Consider the following 21,715-nt stretch of genomic DNA (forward strand, 5'->3'; position numbering starts at 1 on the left):
GCTCTTCTAGCTGGATGAGCTTCGCTGAAAATGGGTGGTGACACATCTGGTGCAGCAATCAGGATGCATTAACCTTTGAATAAGAATCAGGAGACTGTTGGCGGGTAGTTCTGGTTGTTGTAGTTAAAATAAAAATGTTAAATGTTAAAATTGTCCTAAATGATGCTTGAGTACATAATAATGCTGTTTTAAATGAACAATGGCTTTTAGAGAACAAGACTTTGGGGGCTCAAATAAAAAATAAATAAATAAAAAAGTATGAGTACGACTGAGGATGAGAGACTCTCTCACTTCCACATAGCTCCACCAAAAATAAAACTCACTTTTTCTCAGTTGAAACCTTACATCTCCTTTTTGAGCCTGGGCGCAACCCTGTTGTCTCAGTCACCCTCTCAGTACGTGATGTTTCACAGCTTTTGCAGGATTATCGCCTTGAGTTAACAGGGTCTTAAATAACTCACTGGCACCAGGAATCGTACTGGGAATTTGCCACCTGCTGCATCGGCCATCCACAGCCACACAGCAGTGGAGAGAGATGGGTGAATGTAGGCCTACTCCTGGGTGCGAGGATGGCGTCAAACAAGGCTGAGGGTCACGCGCCACCTCGCGCACCACGCTCAACAGGAAGTGTGGCTTCCTTGAGTCTTTGCCGTGAGGGCAGAGGTCAGAGAACAGGAATGGTAGATCGTGTTACGGCACCCAGATGTGGCAAACAAAAGCCACAGCTCCAATCTCAAGGTGCTCCAAATGTACTGTGCAAGCTTAGCTCTGCAGAAACTGGAACTTGTATTCTGGAAGTGTCTTTCCTTTATAATACAGATGTTTCTTGATCTCGTTTTAAAAGATATAACCTTCTAAGGCTTTGTTGAGCCCTTTTGCTATTTTTATGGTTCACATTTGCATATTTTCCTATTTTAGAACATCAGTTCAACACTTACCCTGTGAGCTACATAGAAGCTTGACTGGATGAGTTTTGCTCTGTTGAATGTAACGTGTAAAGTGTTTGCCAAAGCCGGCACAGCACAAATGACTGGAGGAGAGGAGACTCTGCGTATGATTTATACACTCTGGGTGGAGCCTTTTGCACCTCTGTGTTTCAGAGCCTGTTTATGTTCTCAGTAAAATATTTCCAGTGGCTCTCTGCTACACCGTGCTTCCTCACCGGCCTGTCCGCTCCGTCAAGAGTGATGAGCTCGGGAATGAGAAACAGGTGTGCGTGAAATGTGGAGATCACTCCTTTATCTCTCGCTCTCTTTCCCTCTCGCTTGACCTTTCTGAGCGAGTCATGTTGAGCTGCAGAACAAGCAACAAAAACACAGGAGGAGGGAGGATGATAAGAGGGAACGAGCAACAGATCGATCAGCTTTTTAATTTGGTATCAACTGATCATAAACTGTCTACAGCTAAAACAACAAATAAATAAGTGGAACACAAGATGTAAAAAAAAAAAAAAAAAGCAATGTGAATGCACTGAAAAGTACATATTTCTGAAAATGTTTAAACTTAAGACAACAGGTCACATGTATTACATGGTAATTGCATGTATGTGTTAATTAGTCAGATCCATCTACAAGAAAACAATAATGATTAAAGACTAAATCCAATCAAATGCTGGATTACTGGTAACAGTGCGAGTAGCACAACCAATCATCCTGAATAAAACAACTACTCTTAAGAACTAGTAATAAAAGTGAAGTGATTTAACAGTTTGATGAGATCATCTTAGGACAGGGTGGGGGTTCAGCAGATAACACCTCTCCCTGAAAATCTTTCACATTTGCTCGTCATACCTGCCCACCCCCGCCGCTGTGGGGAGGTCGGGACTCCCTCTTTTACTGCCGCTGCCGTGCGTCTGCCCGTCAGTGCGCCAGCAGACCGCGCAGAGCGAACAGCGCAGCGCCACGCCGACCGTGTGTCCGTCACAGAGCTCCACACCTTCACTGGATTTCAAAGACAACAACAGCAACAGTGGATAAACTGAGCGAATGTGGTGAGTGCGGACAGAACTACGGCTTCCACCGCTCGGTTTTTAATAACATTTTTGTGCTGACGGTGATTTATGACATGTTGGAAGTTTACCGATCAGGCTGACTCGGACAGGAATCGACCAATCCGCTAAGTGATTATTTTGTACTCTCAGTGAGTTATTTTAGTAAGCGTGCAGTTACGGGTTAAACAGATGGCAAAGAATAAACAGGCTTTAAATAAGTCGGTATCTATTATTGGTTCATTATTATTCCTTAACTAAGAATCCAGAGACTCACCTCCCAGATAGCACTTCTGAGGTATTCTTGGATTAAAATAGGTTAAATATTAATAATCCTTAGTCAACAGGGTGTGTGCTTTCCTTTTTATATTTACTACAGGACTTCTTCAAGTCAAGAATTATGTCTGGAAACTTTATGATGTGTTGTTTGGCTTTTTCTGTAATGGATATCTGATTCTAGGTAGCTGTTTGATAAGACCATAAACATTTTTTTGTAAGTGGCAAGTGCATCCATTGATCATGTGCTCTGTAAGCCCTATATGTGGACGCCCTGGTTTAACTCAACCTTGAAGTCCAGCTGATAATAACTGCAAATACCACTGGCCTGGAGCAGCAGGTCTTTGCTTAGCTTTGATCTGCACTGAATATTTTCATCTGGATGAAATCAGGAAAATTGCCCAAATGAGGATCTGGTTTCCAAGCATCTAATCAGCAAAGACAAATTTTGTAACCCTTATAAGTCAAGGTTTTTTTTTTCTCTTGTAACCAGCCAATCATTTGAGACCACGACTAAAACTATAGGAGCTCATTTTAAAGACTAAGACGGTGCTACTTGAGAACTTTCAAAAGAATAGGAAAAAAAAGTTGGGGAGGAGCATTATGCAATCCACCCACTCTAAAGTGAAAAGACGGTCTCTTCCAAGGAGACAATCACGTGCCCTCAGGGTCACCTCCACCTTGACCCACCTCCACCCTTGCAGCTCCACCTCTCTTCATAAGGGCTCAAGCATCCTGAGTTGGTTTGATCAGCGTGGGGTCAGGAGCATAAACAACTTAACAGTCAGACTAAACAGACCACACATGTCTTGTAAACACATTCGGATTCATAGGTGAGCATGTGCCGGTTAGGCCTGCGATAAGTGGCTGGAGGTTTGATTCGTGCTTTTTGATGCAGCTCACGAAGTGGCTCAAATGTTGCTCTCGCTCGTACCTTCTCACAAACACGCTCAGAGCTTTTCGTGGCCATAATGCTGCTGCTGAGCACACTGTGAGTTTTCCTCAGCAGATGTGCTAGCCCTCCTCTCTAACTACTTTAAGGATGTTAGTGAAGATTTAAATATGAGACAAATTTTCCACACAGTCTTTGGTGAATCACTTTCCAGGCCTTCTATTCAATAGGTAGATTTAGCTCCGTCTCCTCCCTACCTTTCACTACCTTACACTTTTGTTTGAATCCCCGAATTCCGTGCTGAACCATGCTGAACCGTGCCCAACGGCTACGGTGATTCATAGGTCTTAAACGCTTACTGACGACATCAATCATTCAAACTGCATACACACGATTCAGTGCGCAGCGCAAACATCTCTCTGACTGAATACCTGCTTGCAAAATTACAGTGCAGAGGCGGTCGTAAACAGTCGCAGTTTTGTGCCTGGATTCATGTGGCAGTGTGCTAATTTTCCAGCAGTAATACAGCTGCATCTGTGTTTGATGCTGATCCCAACAGAGCAGACAAGAATACATCCTCCAGTTACAAAGCGGAAAGAGAGCCCAGGGGCGCTGAGCTGCTCACTGCAGTCTCCGTCTGAGGTGTTGACAGGAGCCCTGACATCATTAACATGACTAAATAAAATGTGATTTGGGTCTTTGCCTTCCCGCTTGGCTCGTAGCACCAGCAGGGATATTTATGATGATGGTGTTATTGATGCAATGCTTAAAGGAGCATGCAGACTCATGTTCACTTTCTGACTTTTGAGAGTTTGGTTTGACGTAATGTGCATGTTCACAATATGAGCATTTAAACAGGAGCTGAGATCTAGCATCTCTCTGCAGCATGGGTGAAAAAGTTGAGCCTATATCACAGGACAGCTAGATTCCTCATCTTTAAGTCTTTTATTTTACAACTTTCTCCGTGTTTTGTTTTTAATGAACAGAGTTTTTTTGTCGAGGCTGCACAAGTGCATAATCTGATTGAGTTTTGACCACATTATAGCTGAATGCAGAGAACAAGCAGAAGCCGCAGGATTTTTCATGGTTTTAGTTCACAATGGGCCACTCATGTGTTTCTTATCAAAATTCAAGGCTCGGTTTTGCTTTCCTGCAGAGCAGGGCTTGAAAACGCAGCCTTTTAAGAGGCCATGTCAAACATTTGTTTTCTTTAAACCCTGTTTTGTTGCATGTAAAGACCCCCGAGTTACGGCGTGAAGCTTGAGTTTCTAATTAGAGGGGAAAATGTGCCCTGCTAATGACATCATCTTCCCCCTGGCACTGCGTTAAGTGACTGTGTGTGTGTGTGTGTTGTTTAACAGCAGCTGGTTTTAGACATTTGACGTTTACAACTGTGTGAGACTTCAAACACTCTCACACAAACCGTCGGGCTTATAATTTAGCTTTTATTGCTCCTTGTCGCCTTGTTTGGGCCGTTGTGGCAAAAGTCTCTGGGAACAGTTTTCAGGAGGAACTGCGTGTAAGAGAGGAAGAGCTTGTCGATAAACTCAGCTTCTAAGTTACATCCAGAGACAAAACAAACCTTTTCAAACAGGCATGAAGTTGGCTGAAAGGAGAAGTGAAACCTACCATCTATGTAGCGAGCTTCTTCTCTTTTGCAAACTAGTGTGGAATCATATTCGCAGAAGTATCAAATTGATGTATTTTTCAGGCTTTTTTGAGTCTTTGCACTTAATTTTTTGACATAATGATTATTATAATCAGTCTTGCCACTCTCAGAGACCTGAGAGCATTACATCACTTCCATCTCCACGGGCTTCCGAACTCAATTTATAATTCATTGTGAGCAACGAAATCATGAAACATGATCTGACAGATCTCCATCTCCTGACGGTCCCCTGTGTGTGCGTGGGTGACAGCTGTGAGAGCGGCCCTTCTCCCCGCTGCTCTCACATCCCTGTAATTGTTCACAGTCCGACTGGGCGCCTCTGTAGCTCTGCCACATCCCATCACACTCAGCCGTGCCACGCTGTGTCCGCTCGACCGTGAGGAAGACGACACGAGTCTGGACATTCCCACTGACAGAGGAGGAGGCCGCCAATACAACTGCACGGACTCTTCCAGATGTTTTCTGATTCTGACAGAAGCGAGGGAGGAGAGGAGGGAAGAGGGACAAATCGAAGGCTGTCTTTCCGTGGCACTCGGGGTGCTGTTAGTCGGGAAGCAGGTCGGTTGATCGGTAATGAGAGAAGACAGCTGGCAGGTTCAGCAAAGGTTAACAACTAAGTATAGATGGCAGAGAGGACAAACAGAAGAGCTTAGTGTAAGGTCTTTGTGTGGGAGGCTGTGGGTGATTCTTGCAGTTTTTAAGGAGGAGTTACCTCATTTTAGTGAGTTTGAAATAGATGAGTGTTGGACTCTGATCTGTGGCATCTCACACTGAATATTTCAAACTTATCTGTCCTTTTCGTGGTTTCTTGGGATTGGACGTGCATGTTTTTAGCACGTGACGTTTCTTTTAATGGCCTAGTTTCTCTCTGGGTTTCAGTAGACATCACAAAGCTATAAAAAGATCTCTTTTTTAAAAGTTTTTGTGGCAGTCAGGATTTAGCTTTTGCAGTATTTCTAGATTTAGGGGGTATTTTGCTTACGTTTCGAGCTGTGTCGGTCAGATTAAATCAAACTGCACCCACACATTCCTGATACAGCCGTCTTGCTGCATTCGCTTTTTGACTGCTTACCCCTAAATAATTAATGATCACTGTTAAACACTGAATATGGGGGATTTTAAACCAGGGATTTTCCTGGATTAAGGCTGAATTGGATGAGCAACCTTCAAGTATCCAATCACCAGAAGTGTTTGAGAAAGTTTACATTATAAGAAGCGGCATGCAGAGCGTTTTATTTCATCTGGAGTTGCAAACTTTTGCGCCCCGCCGTGTTGATTGCAAATCAATGCTGACACATTTAAAGTGGTGGAGAATGTGTGGGGATGCAGGAGGAGGAAGTAGATGGGCTCGGGGACACCATAGTTACAGATGACCCAGTGTTTGGGGACAAGGCACAGCTGGAGATGCTTTAAGCCTTAACCGACCCCAAACAGTCCTGTCACAAGTACTCACAAGTTAGTGCTAACCTTTTACCGCTAACATCAGCAACATGTGCTTAGAATAATTCTGCAAGGGTTTCGTGAGTGTCCTTTTAGCAACCCTGTGTGTGAAAAGAGGGTGGGGTTACACAGATGCTACTCTGGCTGTCTTTCCTTTTACTTTAACTTGGAGTTCTGGATTGAGTTGCTGTTCGCTCATATGTGGCCCCTGTGCTCTCACACGGCTTTAATCAATTCTTGTGCGCTCTTACTCATCTAGCTGTCAGTAAACTCTTTTAGTCAGTCATTGTGGAGAGTATATTTCTGCACTGTTTCAGTCAGCAAAAAGGCAGGTAAACCACTGTTTGATGTAACACCGCTTTTGACTTTTTAGTTGCTGCTAAAGCCTCTTTTGTCGCTTTGGTGAAGCCGACGTATGCCTGGCAGAGGGAAAAATGTGCCGACTTTGTGAAATAAAACATCTGGCAGTTGGCCAGACAAAGCTGTCTCTCAGAGCATTCACACCAGCTGAGAGCTTAATGAGGGTTCACAGTGTGAGAACAGTGCTTCATAATTTAAGACTCTGGGAGATTGAGGGACATGTCCAGATTTATGCCTCTCTACTGTACTGTATAAACAGCCTCCGGGCAGGCTTTTATTCGAGGGGGGAGGGCTTTGTTACCCTGAGTTGCACAGTGCATTCCCAGTCCGGGGATGTGCCGCACACACACTCGCACACACACATTAGGTCACAGTGGTTTGTATTGCTGGTCACATAATCCAGACTGGCATGTGGAGGGAGCAGCAGTGGTGGTTATAGTTTACTAAACAATGCTGTCCAGCGCTGGGATATGTGCGTACTAACTCTATAAACGTAGCTCTTGCACACACTACGCTACACGGTTTCTTTCCCCCTTGAATGCACACGTGTCCCCCACAAAAACAGGTTATGTTTGGATCATAGACAGTATAAAAGATGGATGTAACCATGCTGATGCAACCCAACCCTCGAGGTGAGAGTCTTCACTGTCAATATTTTGGTGTTTTGAAAGTGGACGTGGCAAGCATCCAAGTCAAAGCACGTTTATTGGCTGACAACAGGTTGTTTAAGAGTCCCTTCGGACTCTTAGAACAGCCACAGTTTATAACATGAACATCATCGTGGTTTATTGAGTTGAAGAGAGAAGAGACGAGAGTGGAAGGCAAAGCGAAGCTTTTACCGGTGGATCTTTGGCCACAAACTGTGGGTCGTGACCCAAAAAATGAGATGGTGGATACAAGAGGGGCAAATTTGCTCTCTCCGAAGGCTGTCCCTTAGGCCTTTATTATACATTCTGCATGCACTAGGATTCACTTCGGTCAGCTTGGGTTGGACTGACTTAACTTTTGTCACCAGACAGTGAATGTGAAGGCTGTGCGATGTCCGCCGACGGGCCTTCCTGTCTTTTGTGATGTTTGTGGATTCTTATATGGAGAATTTATAGACTTCAAGAGGATTTCAAAGAAGTATAAGAGAAATGACGACTAGGTCATGGTTTCCCCAGCTGACTGTGTCTGCAACAGAGTATAATCAAGGCTTCAGAGGTAGGGTAAGGAGCTTGGTCATTCTGGATGGGCTCCGAGTAGAGCCACCTAATAATAATGAAAGAAGCAAGTTGAGGTGGTTCTGGCATCTCCTAGGTGAGATCCTTTTAGGCATGTGCAAATGTTAAGAAGCTTCAGGGCAGACCAGGACACTGTGGAGAGATTGGCTTGGGAGTGCCTTGGGATCAAACCACAAAAGCTGGAGGACAGGGCTGGAGAAAGGGAGGTCTGGGAATCTCTGCTTAGACTGATGTTGACTGATGGTAACTAGTGATTAAGCCCATAAAGTAATCAGGAAAGTGTTTATTGAGGCTACAGAACAAGGGATCCAAGGTCTGTTTTCCCAGAGACTCCAATACAACCAGAAATATTTTTGCAAAAAAGTGTCAATGTCAGTATTTGGGAGTATTGTCACTCCTGATTTCCAACATAGTGTATTCTAGTAGTAAAGCTGGAAAAGTGAGAAGAAAAAGGGTGTGTTTTGGTTCTTGGGAAGTTCATGTATCACTAGCAGTACAGGGTAATACTTATTTGTAGTTAAAAACACAGCTGCTTCTCCTTCATGGATAGAGTCTGGTCAGTGCTCTGCATATGGTTTATTTAGCAACTCACAAATACAAAACAGATTAAAAGTTTTACGGTTTTATTACTGTTTATGTTCACTGCAGCCGTCTCGGGTTATTAACTCGGAGTTGGTGGGACTGGTCCGACCTTTTGAGTAGTTGAGGGGGCTTTTCAGATTTAAATTCTGACTGGGAACTCGGAAATTCCGACTTCGACCTAATCTGGAACTCGGTATTAGCGCGAGGTTTGGGGTTTTGTCCACGTGCCTACCAACTTCTCTGTGGAGAATTTACATCACAGTGCACCAACTTCGCATGCTCCCCAGGCGGTCAACTTCAAGTGGAAGTTAAACAGGAATAGCTAATCGGCCGTCGGGCCTCCAGCTGTCAGTGTCCGCAACAGAGTATAATCAAGGCTTAACTCAGTACCTGCACAATTTCCACAATTATTTTGCCTGTCGCTGGATTTCACGGACATTTCATGGTCTCTGCTTACCACATTGCTGCTGCTTCCTTCCTGTGCCCTATATTCACATTTGAGATGTCAGAACAAAGGGCTTTATCAGTCTGACTGCCGGGTGACCTGCCTTTGTAGGACACGTTTTTCATGTGCGTAAATAGATCAATGCTCTGAAAACAGGGACAGTTAAAAATCAATTCCTTGTTAATAACAAAGGCAAAATGGACTATATAACTGTGCTGTTAGCAACTGCTCTCCAAATAACTGGTAATTTCCCCATAAATAAAACAGAAGAAGTGCCCATTTACACAATGATTACTTTACTGTACCACTATCATTTTAATCCAGTGTCTATGTGGATCCCTGCCTGCATTGTCTGGGTATTTCTCTTTGATCATATATTTTCTGTACATTTCTCACAGTGAGGTATCATAAGGCAGCTTAACATTCCTGCATTACTGGCAGGCTCAGGTGTCTCTCTATAGCGTGGATTATTAGATTTCCACGCACTTGGCACCTGGTGGACGGATCACAGGCCTCTAACTTTAGATCTTTACACTTATAAACTTTCTAAGTTTTAAAGTTGGCATTCGGATGATAAAATAGCGTCCTCGTTCTATCTCGATGGAGAGCAGATTTTAAGATGCCTTTTATTTTCAGAGACTTTGACAGGCAAAGCTTACGTGCGTTTCTTTTTGCTTTGTTGTAATGTTATAGCTGGAAAAGCAAATAGTGATTCATAAAACTTTATGGTTCAGAGCTATTCGGTAATCACAAGTAACAGAAGCCTTCCTGAGCCCTGTGCTCAAAAGAAAAGGAACTTGCCCTGCCTGTTGATAAAAAAAAATAAATAAATATGCACACTTTATCCTGGAGCTGGCCTTATCGGCGTAAGCACTGCTTGGGTGTTACAGCCGTGATAAAGGCTTGGCTTCCAGTATAATGACTGTAATAGGAGGGGGAGATTGCACAATGTTAATTAAATTACTGTAATGTCAGGGTGATAGCTCTCTTACTGATTACCTCAACATACAATTACAGTCTCTTCTATTAATTAAGCTACTTATGATCATATTTTGACTGATTAGCCAGTGTAGTATAAACAAATAATGCTTGTTACACTTTGCCCGACTCTTATATGCAATATAATACCTTTGCTTTCCACTGCTAAAATGTTTTTTCCAATGCTATAAAGTAGAACTGTGTCAACATTTACAAATAGGCTAATTCATTTTATTGATTATGCTGCAGAGCGCAGAGTTAATCGACTGATAATTAGCACTTATGTTCAAAAGGCTTTGGTTTATTGTGAGTCGTTTGCTGCCTTGGGTAGACCTCTGTGCTTTGATTGTGTGCTTAATTTTCTACTACAAGATTATGTAAAATCAGCAAATAAAGACTTGACTTTAAGTGTAATGAAGTCATTAGTTAATTATTAGCTGTGCTGTTGGCCAGCTGTGATGATGTAAAATAGTAAGTTGAGATAATTTAGGTATGTACGTATATGTGCAATCTTCCTTTATTAGCTGAATTTTAGCTCATAACTATGCTAATGCTCCTAATACCTGATTATCAGATAAGGTCAAATCTTTTTACAGTCTTCCCTGTTTCGTTTTGGGGTTGTTGTTTTTTTCATTCTTGGCTTTTTTTGTATCCAGTTCTCATGTACTTGTACCCACACCCACCATTAGCCTGAGTACATGTTTTTGGCGTGGCTCTCCAATGTTCAGTTGCCCCCACGATGATTAGCATTGAATGACAAAAGAGCCAGAGCAGTGTGTTTAGAGCGCATCTTGTCCAGTTTACAGTTTGCAAAGAGGTCTATTCAGGTTGGGGGTTTCTTAAGCCATCCCAGGTGGCCTGCTGCTGCTCCTCATGAATGCGGAGAAATCCCTTGCGTAGCCTCGAACCGTAGATCACGTGGCTAATAGCACTGAAGGCCTCACAGGCATGATAAGATTTACAGTTGGCTTTGTTTTTGAGGGGGGCAGTAGCCTATCTATCATGTGTCTTAATCTCTTACATTTTATTGTCATCATGTTGTTCTTTTCCCTTCCTGACTAATGAGGCAGACCAAGTCTGACTTACCTATAGGAGACCATTGTTGGAGCCCGTTAATGATGCGAAGACAGCCCAGTTTGTCTCTTTTGTTTGGAGGGGAGAAGACAACGCCTCCTTTGCTTTGTCCTGGCCCACGACAGACTTCTTGAGTCCTGTGTTTGCAGTGTTGGTTAATGACCGAAGCCTGCGGTCATGAATCGTGGCTCATTAGTGGCAGACACTTTTATCCACACTGTAGAGACACTTATGTGTGCAGATGCTCCGTCATGACATAAAGTCTTCTTTGAATGAGCGTTGGTTAACGTTTGAACACTGAGACATTTCAGTCCATTAGGGAGGATTGTTAGTCACTGTCATCCTTAATAGTTGTGCCAGATGTTCATATAAAGAAAGGGAGAAATGCAAGACAGTGAAAGAGAGGGAAGATGCTGGAGATGGCCAGTTGGCTCTTTGTCAGCAGCAGATGCCCCTCATCTGTCCAAAGATTAATTTGACAGGTGCAGAATAACCTCCCGAGAGCTTCAAAGGTGGTCCTTTTGAATTTATTAACATCTTATCATGTGTTTACTTCACTAAATACATAATTCACAGAGAAACTTCCTTTAACCTTCTGATCCAGGACCAGCTGGGTTTTCTCTGGATTTCCAAGCATGCCTCGATGAAGCTATCCTTCTAGAGGCTCGCTTGAAGCAAACAAACACTTCCTGGGTCTTTTTGTGTGTTTAGCTTCTGGGGCAGCACTTTCAGAAGAAGAACCACCTGACAATATAACTGATAACGAGGCCTAAATGTGACCCGCTTTGTTCTCTCACTGGGTCAAATGCATGTGGCACAAACAGTGCTGCTGATTAAAAAGAAAAACGAACTCCACTGTGCCTTCCCATGACAGGTCTCTGTCCAAGCATTTTGATGTAGCATGACACAAAACATCTGGTTCCTCTTTAGCTGCATGGGGGCGCCTGGGTAAGCCTCCCCTGCAGGATGGTCCATCCGCTTCACAGAGGGGAAATGCGGGAGAGATGAAAGGCCGAGAGAGGAGAGGCAGATAGACAGACAGAGGAGTTTTATTAAAGAACACATCGATGGAAATTGCACAGACATGGAGAGCTGGTGATGTGAGAATTCACTGATGTCTGGTTTTTGGAGCTCTGCTTTCTGCTGCATGTCCCGGGTATTACTTTTGCATCACACGTTTGATGTTTCTGCAGACTCTTCTAGTTTGTTACAACCTTGTAGTTGGATAAAACAGCTGTAGGCTGTTGTAATTATTTGTAATGCATCATTTTTTCACAGTGCCTGAAACATTTGTCCCTACATGTTGGAATCTGGTGGGCAGTGTTTGTAATTTTTGACATTTGGATGCGTTTGCAGCCTGACAGAAATTCCCCAAGAGTTTGAACTTCCTTTTCTGGGTTTCATTCTAGCAAAACTAGTTCAGTCAGTTTTTATATGTACAATCTAAACCATCAAACTCCTGTTGTGTCTCAGCTCACTTTTACGATTGTTGGCTTTTCACCCCGTCTTTAAGTTTCTTCTTATTCTTTTTTTGTTTTTCATGTTGTGATGTTTAACATTCATTGCAAAGCCTGTATGTTTGGAGCCTGCTTTGCTATACATACACATAGTCAGTTCTGATAAATAGAACAAATATATGTTGGCTTAAGATGGGAAAAAGCTTTTGAAGATCACACTGTTAGTAACAGTAAATGGAGCAGGAGATGGAAAGAGATAGAAAGAGAGAAGGAAAATATATGTTTACAAGAAGAGAGTGATGGAGTAGGGAGTGAAATGAAAGGGCAGAGAAGCCCTGTAGCATGTGCAGAGGAGCTGAAGAGTGGGAAGTAACGCAGGAGAGTGCAGGCAAATGAGCTTGGGTAGCAATAGGAAGGAGAAGGTGGGGTGATGTTCACTGTAGAGACGAGAACAGAAGGGACGGGTTTAGAGGTTAATGACAACCTGCAATGAGAGACAAAAGAAGTCGTGAAACACGAGAGAAAATCCCAAGGCTATCTCATGCTTTGCACAAGCTTCAAGATCACAGGAGAAGGTGCTGGGTACTAATTTGGCTCATTATAGTCAAAAGAACTAATGGCAGCTATTGTTCTCCAGCAAATCCCAGTTGAGTCACTGGTGTCCCCTGTGGTTTTGTGCACATGTGTGTTCCTTCTTTCTGGTTTTCCCGATTTCGGTTTTAGTGTTTTATTATATTATGTTCAGATAAATGCCTTAAAAAATGACCTCTGATGCTACTATTCATATAATTACAGTCATAATGGTTTAATGTGGATATCAAGCACAGTCACATCAGTAAGTGATCCCTGTGAGACAAAAGCTCAGGCTTTGACCTCACGCATTTTTTTCACTCTTGGGTCTGTGTGATGTCATTGTGAGTGGTTAGTATGGTCGTCATCATTAGCCGTGAACAGAAGCCTGCTAAACCTTCTGGTTGTGAGGGGCAGCCAATGAGTAGAAAGTTGGCTTGAAGAGAAGGAGATGAGTTTAGAGGGACTGCACTAAGACCCAGTATGAAACAAATAAGGATTATCTTGAACTGTGAAATCTTGCAAAGCTACCCTAAGTCCAAGATTGAAGAAATGGAGCTAAAGATGGCCATAAATCCCAACACTTACACCAATGACAGTCTTCTTAGTGCAGTTCTTCATTCATATATTATGTTCCAAACCACTGTGATTCACTTAGTCATGTGATGTCCCAGATAGCACTTTGAGCAAGACGTAACCTATGAAAGTGGCTTGTTTTCTTCATGCTCCTAATGTCACATTCATTGAACGCACACTGGCATCACAAGAGAACACAAAAAGCATTGGAAGTAGAACAAATACAGATACTGCATATTACTGTGGTTTTCAAGGATTAGCTGACATTTACCAGTTCTTGTATTCATATATTGTCCTTGTGTTCTTCATATTTCTTTCTATATTTAACTCCACCCCGTCACTAGAAAGTCACTGTTAGCATTAACAACTTAGTTTAGGCTCCTATGGCGATAATCTTCTTTAACGCTGTGGTAGCATTACTCTCTCAATTTTTTTATTTTGAACTCAGATGGGGATCAGAAGAAAGAAGAAGAAAGATGCCTAATAAATACCCCATAACTCTAACCACAGACCATAACCTGCATCCTCATTTCCTCCACATTTTCCACCAATTTTTCTTGGGTTTTTTTAGCTTCCACACCTGTTGTGATTTTTCTCAAAACCTACCAAAACAATGGCTGACTTTCCCGAGCTCCCACATACCCGACATCTGGAAAAACTAGCCGGTATGTCATTTCCCCCATCGTCAGGTAATTTATAGCGCCATTTGACAGGGTCCCTCAGGCGTATGGAGACTGCATAAGGGTAGAAGGTTTGGTGAAATTCTAGCTCACCTTCTTAAATATCAACAATTTGATATTAGCAGTTAGAGGCACAAGAGTAAAAAGAAAGAAACATATAAAAAAATTGATTGAAACACAGGAATTGGAAAGAGATGTAATCAGCTATAATGATGTTTATTTAATGTAAGCTAAGTTGCTTATTTTGTAAAACAAAAATATGAAAATATTTTTTTAACTTATGAATGTTATAATTTACATTAAGAGGTTAAATAAAATAGACGCACATAGAGTAAAAAATTGTTTAAAGTGATATGATTTCAGAAGATTTCAGTTTCAAGAAAATAAGTAATAATAACATGCGAGTGTGCATGTATGACTTTTTCAAGAAACTGCTCCAGTTTTATAAATAGTTGGATAAATTATGTGTGTTATTGTTTTCTTTGTTTCGTGTCACTCTGTTATCTGATTAGTATTAGTCAAAAATATAAGAAAGGAGTATATGTTGTGGTGTTTTTGCTATTGCCGGTGTCATGTGGTTCATCCTGACTGGAGACACGGATCCTCTTTCCTGGTCATTCAGCCAAAATAGCATTTGATGACACTTGAGGGACCTGAGAGAACAGTAAGCGCAACGGTATAACACCCTCCTGCTGTCCAACACACCACAAGGGGCATTTGTCTCCCCAGATGGACTTTTAATACATTTTGAGGGAAGGTGAATTGAAAACACGCTCCACCTGTGGCCCCAGAGTATAAATACCAGCTTCAGGTTTTAAAGATGGCTTCTTTGGCTTTCCAGCTTGCACTTGGCAGACACTCGCTGCTTTTCAGACAGAAAGGCTTTCACGGCACCCAAACTCTGCATGCACCCCTCTTTCATTTACAGGGCAGCCCCTCGCTGCCTTGTGCTGGCACACACACACAAAGAAATGCTTACAGGAAACAAATACCCATGACCGCATGCACTAACACGCACATATATACACATACATAGACATATGATAACTGTGCCGGGATGGCGTAAAGCTATAAATACTCCTCAGGCTGAGGCTGTTATAGGCACGTGCACCCTCCTCCCCGCTTGCTCCACCAAATCCTCATATAGCAGGAAAATGTAATATAAAGCAGAGCATAGTAATTTTTAAAAAAAAGCAACATCTGTCACGGTGCCATGCCTCATTAGTTTTACTGTCTTTACTGAACTTTTGTAGTGGTTTTTCATTTAAATAACAAGCAGCATTACTGTGGCTATAAAAGATCCCTTCAAAGGTGTTCACCAGCTTTATTTTGCATTAATTTAAAGAAGTAAGCTACAGCAAGCTGTCAGAAACTTTTTTTTTTTTGCCTCTCCAGTTACACATCATGTTATTTGAGTCTAATAGCTGTGACAAAAAGAGGAATTAGTATCGCGACTAGTTTTTTTGTCCTGTGTTTTCGGTGATCAATAATAAAGGATGTTGAGTTTGCAGTCATAAACACAGCTGAAACAATTGTTCTAATAGGACATCATAATGAGTCTCTCTGCCTTCCTGTTCAGAAAACAGGTGGAGACGGACATGTCATCATCCTGTCTGGACAGCAAACAGTGCTGTATCCATGTTTCCATTCATTCATCAATGACGGGATATTGTCGCTCCCCCCCTCCAGCTTTAAATAATCACAATCTATGATCGGCTTAAGGCACCACTGCCTTTGAAAGTAGCACTGAGAACTAAAACCACTCTCTCTCTCTCTGCCTCTTCCAGGGGTCCACACAGGTGAAGAATGCGAACTGCTTCTCCGCCATCTGTCCATCAACAAATCAAGTGCATCGGTGCCGGCCACCCTCAAGTCAGCTCAACCACGACGGGCGTCAAACAAAAGTCTTGACCTGGCGTCCCTTAAACGCCCTGTGCAAAGCAAATATTTGAGGCTGGTATATCTAATTTCTCCCGGCAGTCGCCACTGAAAAGATCAACAGTGAAGGGTGTTGTTGGTAGAGAAAAAGAGAGAAGAAAAAGTGGGGGAGGAAGAAGTAACCCTTTCAAACTACACCCTGCCTGCTATTTCTGCTGCACTGTGGGCAGGGAGCATCTCATTTGGGAGAGCTTCAGGCTGACAAAAAAGGACTTCCCTGTTCCCTGCCTATCCAGATGCCTTTATAAATACTGGATAGAGATATCAATTTGCCTGGGTTCTTACACTGCCCAACAAAGAGTCAGTTGGCTATCTATAGAAAAAGTTACAACAATCTTGGATTTTGTGGTTTCCTGAATTGCTACTTGGTCTATTATTGTTCAAAAAACATTTAAGAGCTGTGAGTACAGGAATGGGAGCTGCCAGTCCTCTATAGTTAGAAACTTTTCTAAACGCTCCCACTAGGCTTGAAATTTCACAGAGCTTACAACAGCTCACTGTGGGACGTCGGGAGCTGTGAGTCAGTTTGGAGGCTGCGGTTTTGATGTCTTTTCCAGCTCGGTGAATTAACATGAAGCCCCTAACGCCAATTGGATCTCCTTCACCTCTGAGGCTTCTCAACAAGGGTCCAGACTACTTGCGTAGGCAGATTGATGGCGGCGGTCACGGCCGCTCAGTCAGCGCCGTGGAGAGACTCGAGGCAGACAAAGCCAAGTATGTTAAAAGCCAGCAGGTGATCAACACCAAGCAAGAGCCTGTACTTGTACCCTGTGCCACCCCACCGCCGCCACCCCGGCGAGCAATCACCATCCCTGCAAGCCTGACGCCTCATCTTCCCCCACAGCGTCCGTCCAACACTCCATTCCCTCCGGTCTGTGGCTCCTTCGCTGCAAGAGACGAAAATGAAAACGATGACTCGAGAAAGGAGAACAGACGGACTTCTGTCGATGTTGAGGCACATAACAGGAGCAATGTGAACAATGCGCCCCCCAGCCCGCGCACACCTGGACTTAACACCTTGGTAGCGCCACACAGCGCTCCCATTCTCCGAAGGAGTACAGGCAAACGCATGCTGAGGCCAGACTCCCTCGTCATCTACCGGCAGAAAAAAGAGTGCAAGAGCCCGAGCAGTACAGCGGTGGGAGAAAACAATAACATGGAGATAAAGGGCTACAGTTTCGTCCGCCGCCTCTTCCAGGGATCCATGAGGGAGAAGAGTAGTGGAGGTGAGAGCAGAATCCAGAAAATGGTCATCGGTGAAGAGAAAGCGTCATCCCGGGATGGCGACTCTCGCATGTCTTGGACCAACGATAAAGATGCGCCAGACGGGGGACCGGGGAGCAGGAGGTCCAGCAAAACTGACCACGAGCGCAGCCCAGAGTCTGCCCCCAGCTCCGGGTTAAGCTGCACGCTTGAAGAGATTAAGAATGGCTTTACAAATGGCACCGGCGATGGAGTTACCAATGGAAACCACTCAAACAAGCATGACGATGAGAATGACCCGTGGAAACGAGCGTCACCACCGGCACCCAGAAGACAGTTTGGAGAGTTGCGGCGCTCCAAGTCAGACTTACATCTGCGCTGCTCAGTAGCGTTATCGGAGCAGGAGCATTTCTTTGACTTCTGCGGGCTGGACATAGATATGGTAGAGCGTCTGGGTCGCCAGAATTTCCTCTCAGGGGCCAGCTCTATAGACACTCTCTCGTTGGCGCTCCGCAGCGTGGGCGGGGACGTCTGTGGAGGCTCGGAGCCCAGTGAGTTCTCCCGCCACTCAGGAGATGGACTGTTTGAGGAGGAGCTGGCTGAGCAGCTTCCCACTGGCGTGTCAATAATTGAGAGAAATGCTCGTGTCATCAAATGGCTTTACGGGTGTAAAAACGCCGCCCGTGAAGGACCCAAAGAATCAACGGTTTGATAGCTGGACGAGGATCCCTGTGCCATTGAGAGCTGTGTAGGTGTTGTGTAGTTCACATAAATTTAAAGTACGTTATCCTCTGTGGGCTGCAACAGAGTGCAACATTGTTTGGTTTTTTAACTTTTGAGGCTCAAACAGTTTCGTCAATCGAATCTGGCTTCAAAATATGATTTGAATTTTTACATTTCAAACGAGAGTCAAAGACGCTGGATTTGTTTCAGTGGTCAACATTCACAGGATTAGCATTTCATGACACGCATCTACCTTTGCTCCCTTCACTCCAAAGGCACAGCTTCTTTAAATTAGAGAATAACTGCTACTACTTATATCCTGTCAATCTGATTTGTTGTATTTATAGAGCCTAAGGAAGTGTTTTGTGACCTTTACGGCAAATGGAGCTATTTTCCGTCGCATTTTTTTCCCCCATTATCATAAATGTGTATGAGTGTGTGTGTGGAGTGGGCGCTGGATTACTGTCCTCTCCATTTGTAGCTTCTTTTCATTTATTTGCATAACCAGATAAGAACTGATTTGAAATGAGCCCCCTGTGAATCCTCACAAGGCACATAAGTGTGTGTTTGTTTGACACAGTCAACCCAGCTTAGCCTCCTTGACATCACCGCTCTTCCTAATGACTAATTTAAAATGGAAAACCACTAAGCTATGTTTTTTCCAACAGGAAAAATGCTGTGTGAGTGTGAAGTGAACCATGAGTACCTCATTCGAATCTGTCCCAGTTTAGTTTGTGTGTCGCTTTTCTTTTTTTTTACTCCTTAAACGCAGGCGTTGGAACAAACATGTGAGGCACCCCCATGGGGTTGTTAATGCACTGAACTGGACAGAGTGAGGAAATGACACATAGAAATATAGTTTTGACTCCTTACAGATATTTCATCTCATATAATGTTAATCACTGAGCTGGATTCAAAGAAGCTTCTTTGTCCTGAAAAAAAAGGAGCCATGCTTAGCTAGTTTTCATTATTTGAAATTCATTTTTCAACCCTTAGTTAGGATCAGTGTTCAGGATATTTAATGTGACCCACTCACAGATTTCCACACCTATTCAGTGGTCACTGCTGGGTAAGCTTAAGAGTTTCAGGAATGAAAACAGGAATAAACACCCTGTCTGTCCTGTGACTGTGAACTGGATTCAGCAGGCGAATATTTGTGTTTCACTGAAATTTCATATATATAAAAAAGTAATATATTATAAGAGTAAAAGAACTCAAGCTGACAGGCCTTTCCTGCCAGATGCTTTAGGATGTCATTTCCACCATCTGGCAGCTTACAGATGTTAACTCGGTCAACCCGATTCCCATCACAAAACATGCAAAAGGGGCTGAAGCCGCCCTGCTCTCCCTGGTAACCGCAGATCCTACCTCACCTTCACCTCATCCATTCTTCAGTTATTCCCGCTTTATCTTAATGAAAGGTCATTTCCATTGCTTGCCCTGGACTGCGCCACTGTAATGTGAACTGCTGAGGTATGTGGAGGTTAGACTGAGAGTATTACTGAACTCAAGGGCATGTTACTTGCAATGTCAATTATTTTCTGTATTAATCATGAGCATGGCACACTCCTGAGAATCTTTCCACCTGGATTTTTTTCAGATCTCCCTGTTAAGAAAAAAATAAAAATTTGTTTGCATGTTTTGCAAAGTGGCGACGTAACTTCTGATTCTCCTTTTTTAATTTCACACACGAGAGGTTCGGCTTTTATTCCAAAGAAGTTTGTGTATGATGTACACAGCAAATAAACACAAAAATGAAACTATCTTCGAGTATGTGATTTCTTGCCACCTTGTTATGTTTTTTTTCTTGGCTAATTTTGGACAGATTAACCACCGATTGCGGCATAAACACAAGAGAATGTAAGAAATGTGATGCTGTCTCGTCCTTGACTCTTTGTTGCTTTCCTCCGCCACATCACGTCTCATTTTTCCCCATTATCTCAAATGGCTAGGCGCTAATCCTTTTGGCATTCCCTGCATAGCATACTCTTGAGAGAGCAGCAACAGGTTGTGTTTATAGACAAGGAAGCCTCTGTGTGGCCTGATGCTATGTCTACGCTGTCGGAGCGCAGACTCTCCACCCTGTCTGCAGCCTCCTCCTGACACTTTTTGTGTCTTCTCTGAGTCAGCATTTGTTTTCATGCTCCAACTCACAGTGGTCTGAAATCTTAAGAGGAAAATCTAAAAATATTTTGATTTGACAATGACATCCGTCTCCCTAAATCTAGTCACAGCTTTAAAAAAAGCTTTGCTTTTAAAAGCAAAAACGACTGCACGCTGACACTTATTGGAGACGTCTGTGGACCTACTGAAAGAACACCACAAAGCACAATCTGAGTGGATTCTGCAGAGGATTTTTTTAATGTAAAACTTTCCCAAAGTCAGAGGAAGTGATTTATGTTTTCATGATGTGAACCCAATGCAGATTCTTGTGCCAAGAGGGGAAAAAAAGCTTTTTGGCTCGTGCACCATGGGATTGCTTTGCAAAACCAATCTGCAAGAACTACTTACACACAGGCCTTAAATGGTGCTGATATGGTGCCATTTTACAAATGATTGTCATTTGCAAACTGCAAATGAACTTCCAAATTCTGCAGTCCAGTGGTGCAGGTAGTAGCGGTGTGTTCAGACTACCAATAAAACAGCAACTAACTACATTTTTCTATATGAAAGCCAGAAATATGAGGCTGCAAATTCACAGTAAACACGTGCGGGTGTGGAAAATAAAGGTTGAGCTGGCCTCAAATTTTTTCATTCCTATAGTGAAGCATCAACCACTCTCTGGCCACTCTGACCACTTAATTAATTACACTAGTATCCCTTAATTCTTCATGGCATAAATTCACCAAGGTGACTTAAACATTCCTCAGAATTTGGTTCATGATGACATCACAACATCACACAGTTGCTGCAGATCTGTCGGCTTCGTATCCATCATGAGAATCTCCTGTTCCCATGCATCCTATAAGTGAACATGGAGAGAGGTCTGGTGACTGTGGAGGCCATTTGACTACAGGGAACTGTTTGTCTTACTCAAGAAACCAGTTCTGGTTTGAGCTGAGCTTTGTGACACGGTCATAAAGGGACGGGTATGGTGAGCAACAATACTCAGATATGCTGCGATGTTTATATTTGAAAAATGGCAAAAAAAATCATATTTGGCATGGTTGGATCTTAACAAGGTTCCAAGTAGAGCTTGCAACAAGAAGAAATTGGAGTGAGACAAAACATGCAAAAAGTGAGCATGCAGTTTATTGAAAGCAACGCTTAAACTGAAACAGGCTGTTTTACAGCTGATCAAGGACCACATGCCTTTAAAGGCTAAATCTGTGCAAAAATGTGTATTCATTGTCATTTTCGGTCAGATAGTCACACTGTCATAACATTTTGATGGCCAAGGCAAAAAAAACGTTCCCTTTTTAAATGTGGTCGGGTTGTTGAACTGCACAGCAGGGTCTCTCGCAGCGCACCATCACTGCTGAGGTGGGACACAGTAAGGCAGTCATTTGGAACTTCGTAACCGATCCTGAGGGTTACGGAAAAAGTCAAGTGGAAGACCCCCAAAAATTTCACCAGCACTGAGCTGGAGGATCCAATTGGCTGTCTGTCAAGACACTGGACGATCCTGGACCCAAATTAAGG

General features: G+C 43.1%; 1 protein-coding gene across 1 annotated transcript; it reads left to right on the forward strand.

Moving 5' to 3' along the window:
- Window positions 1-1,852: 1,852 nt before the first annotated feature.
- On the forward strand, window positions 1,853-19,836 carry fam110d (family with sequence similarity 110 member D). The gene is made up of 2 exons (XM_012919045.4): window positions 1,853-1,990; window positions 15,997-19,836. The coding sequence occupies exon 2, from the start codon at window positions 16,719-16,721 to the stop codon at window positions 18,060-18,062; it is 1,344 nt and encodes a 447-aa protein (XP_012774499.3). The 5' UTR covers window positions 1,853-1,990; window positions 15,997-16,718; the 3' UTR covers window positions 18,063-19,836.
- The last annotated feature ends 1,879 nt before the right edge of the window (window positions 19,837-21,715 follow it).

The sequence above is a fragment of the Maylandia zebra genome, linkage group LG11 (genome assembly GCF_041146795.1).
Source record: "Maylandia zebra isolate NMK-2024a linkage group LG11, Mzebra_GT3a, whole genome shotgun sequence".
In the NCBI taxonomy this organism is placed as follows: Eukaryota; Metazoa; Chordata; class Actinopteri; order Cichliformes; family Cichlidae; genus Maylandia; species Maylandia zebra.

Excerpts from the sequence above, each read along its gene's own strand:
- fam110d (XM_012919045.4), top strand. The coding sequence starts at position 16,719 with ATGAAGCCCCTAACGCCAATTGGATCTCCTTCACCTCTGAGGCTTCTC.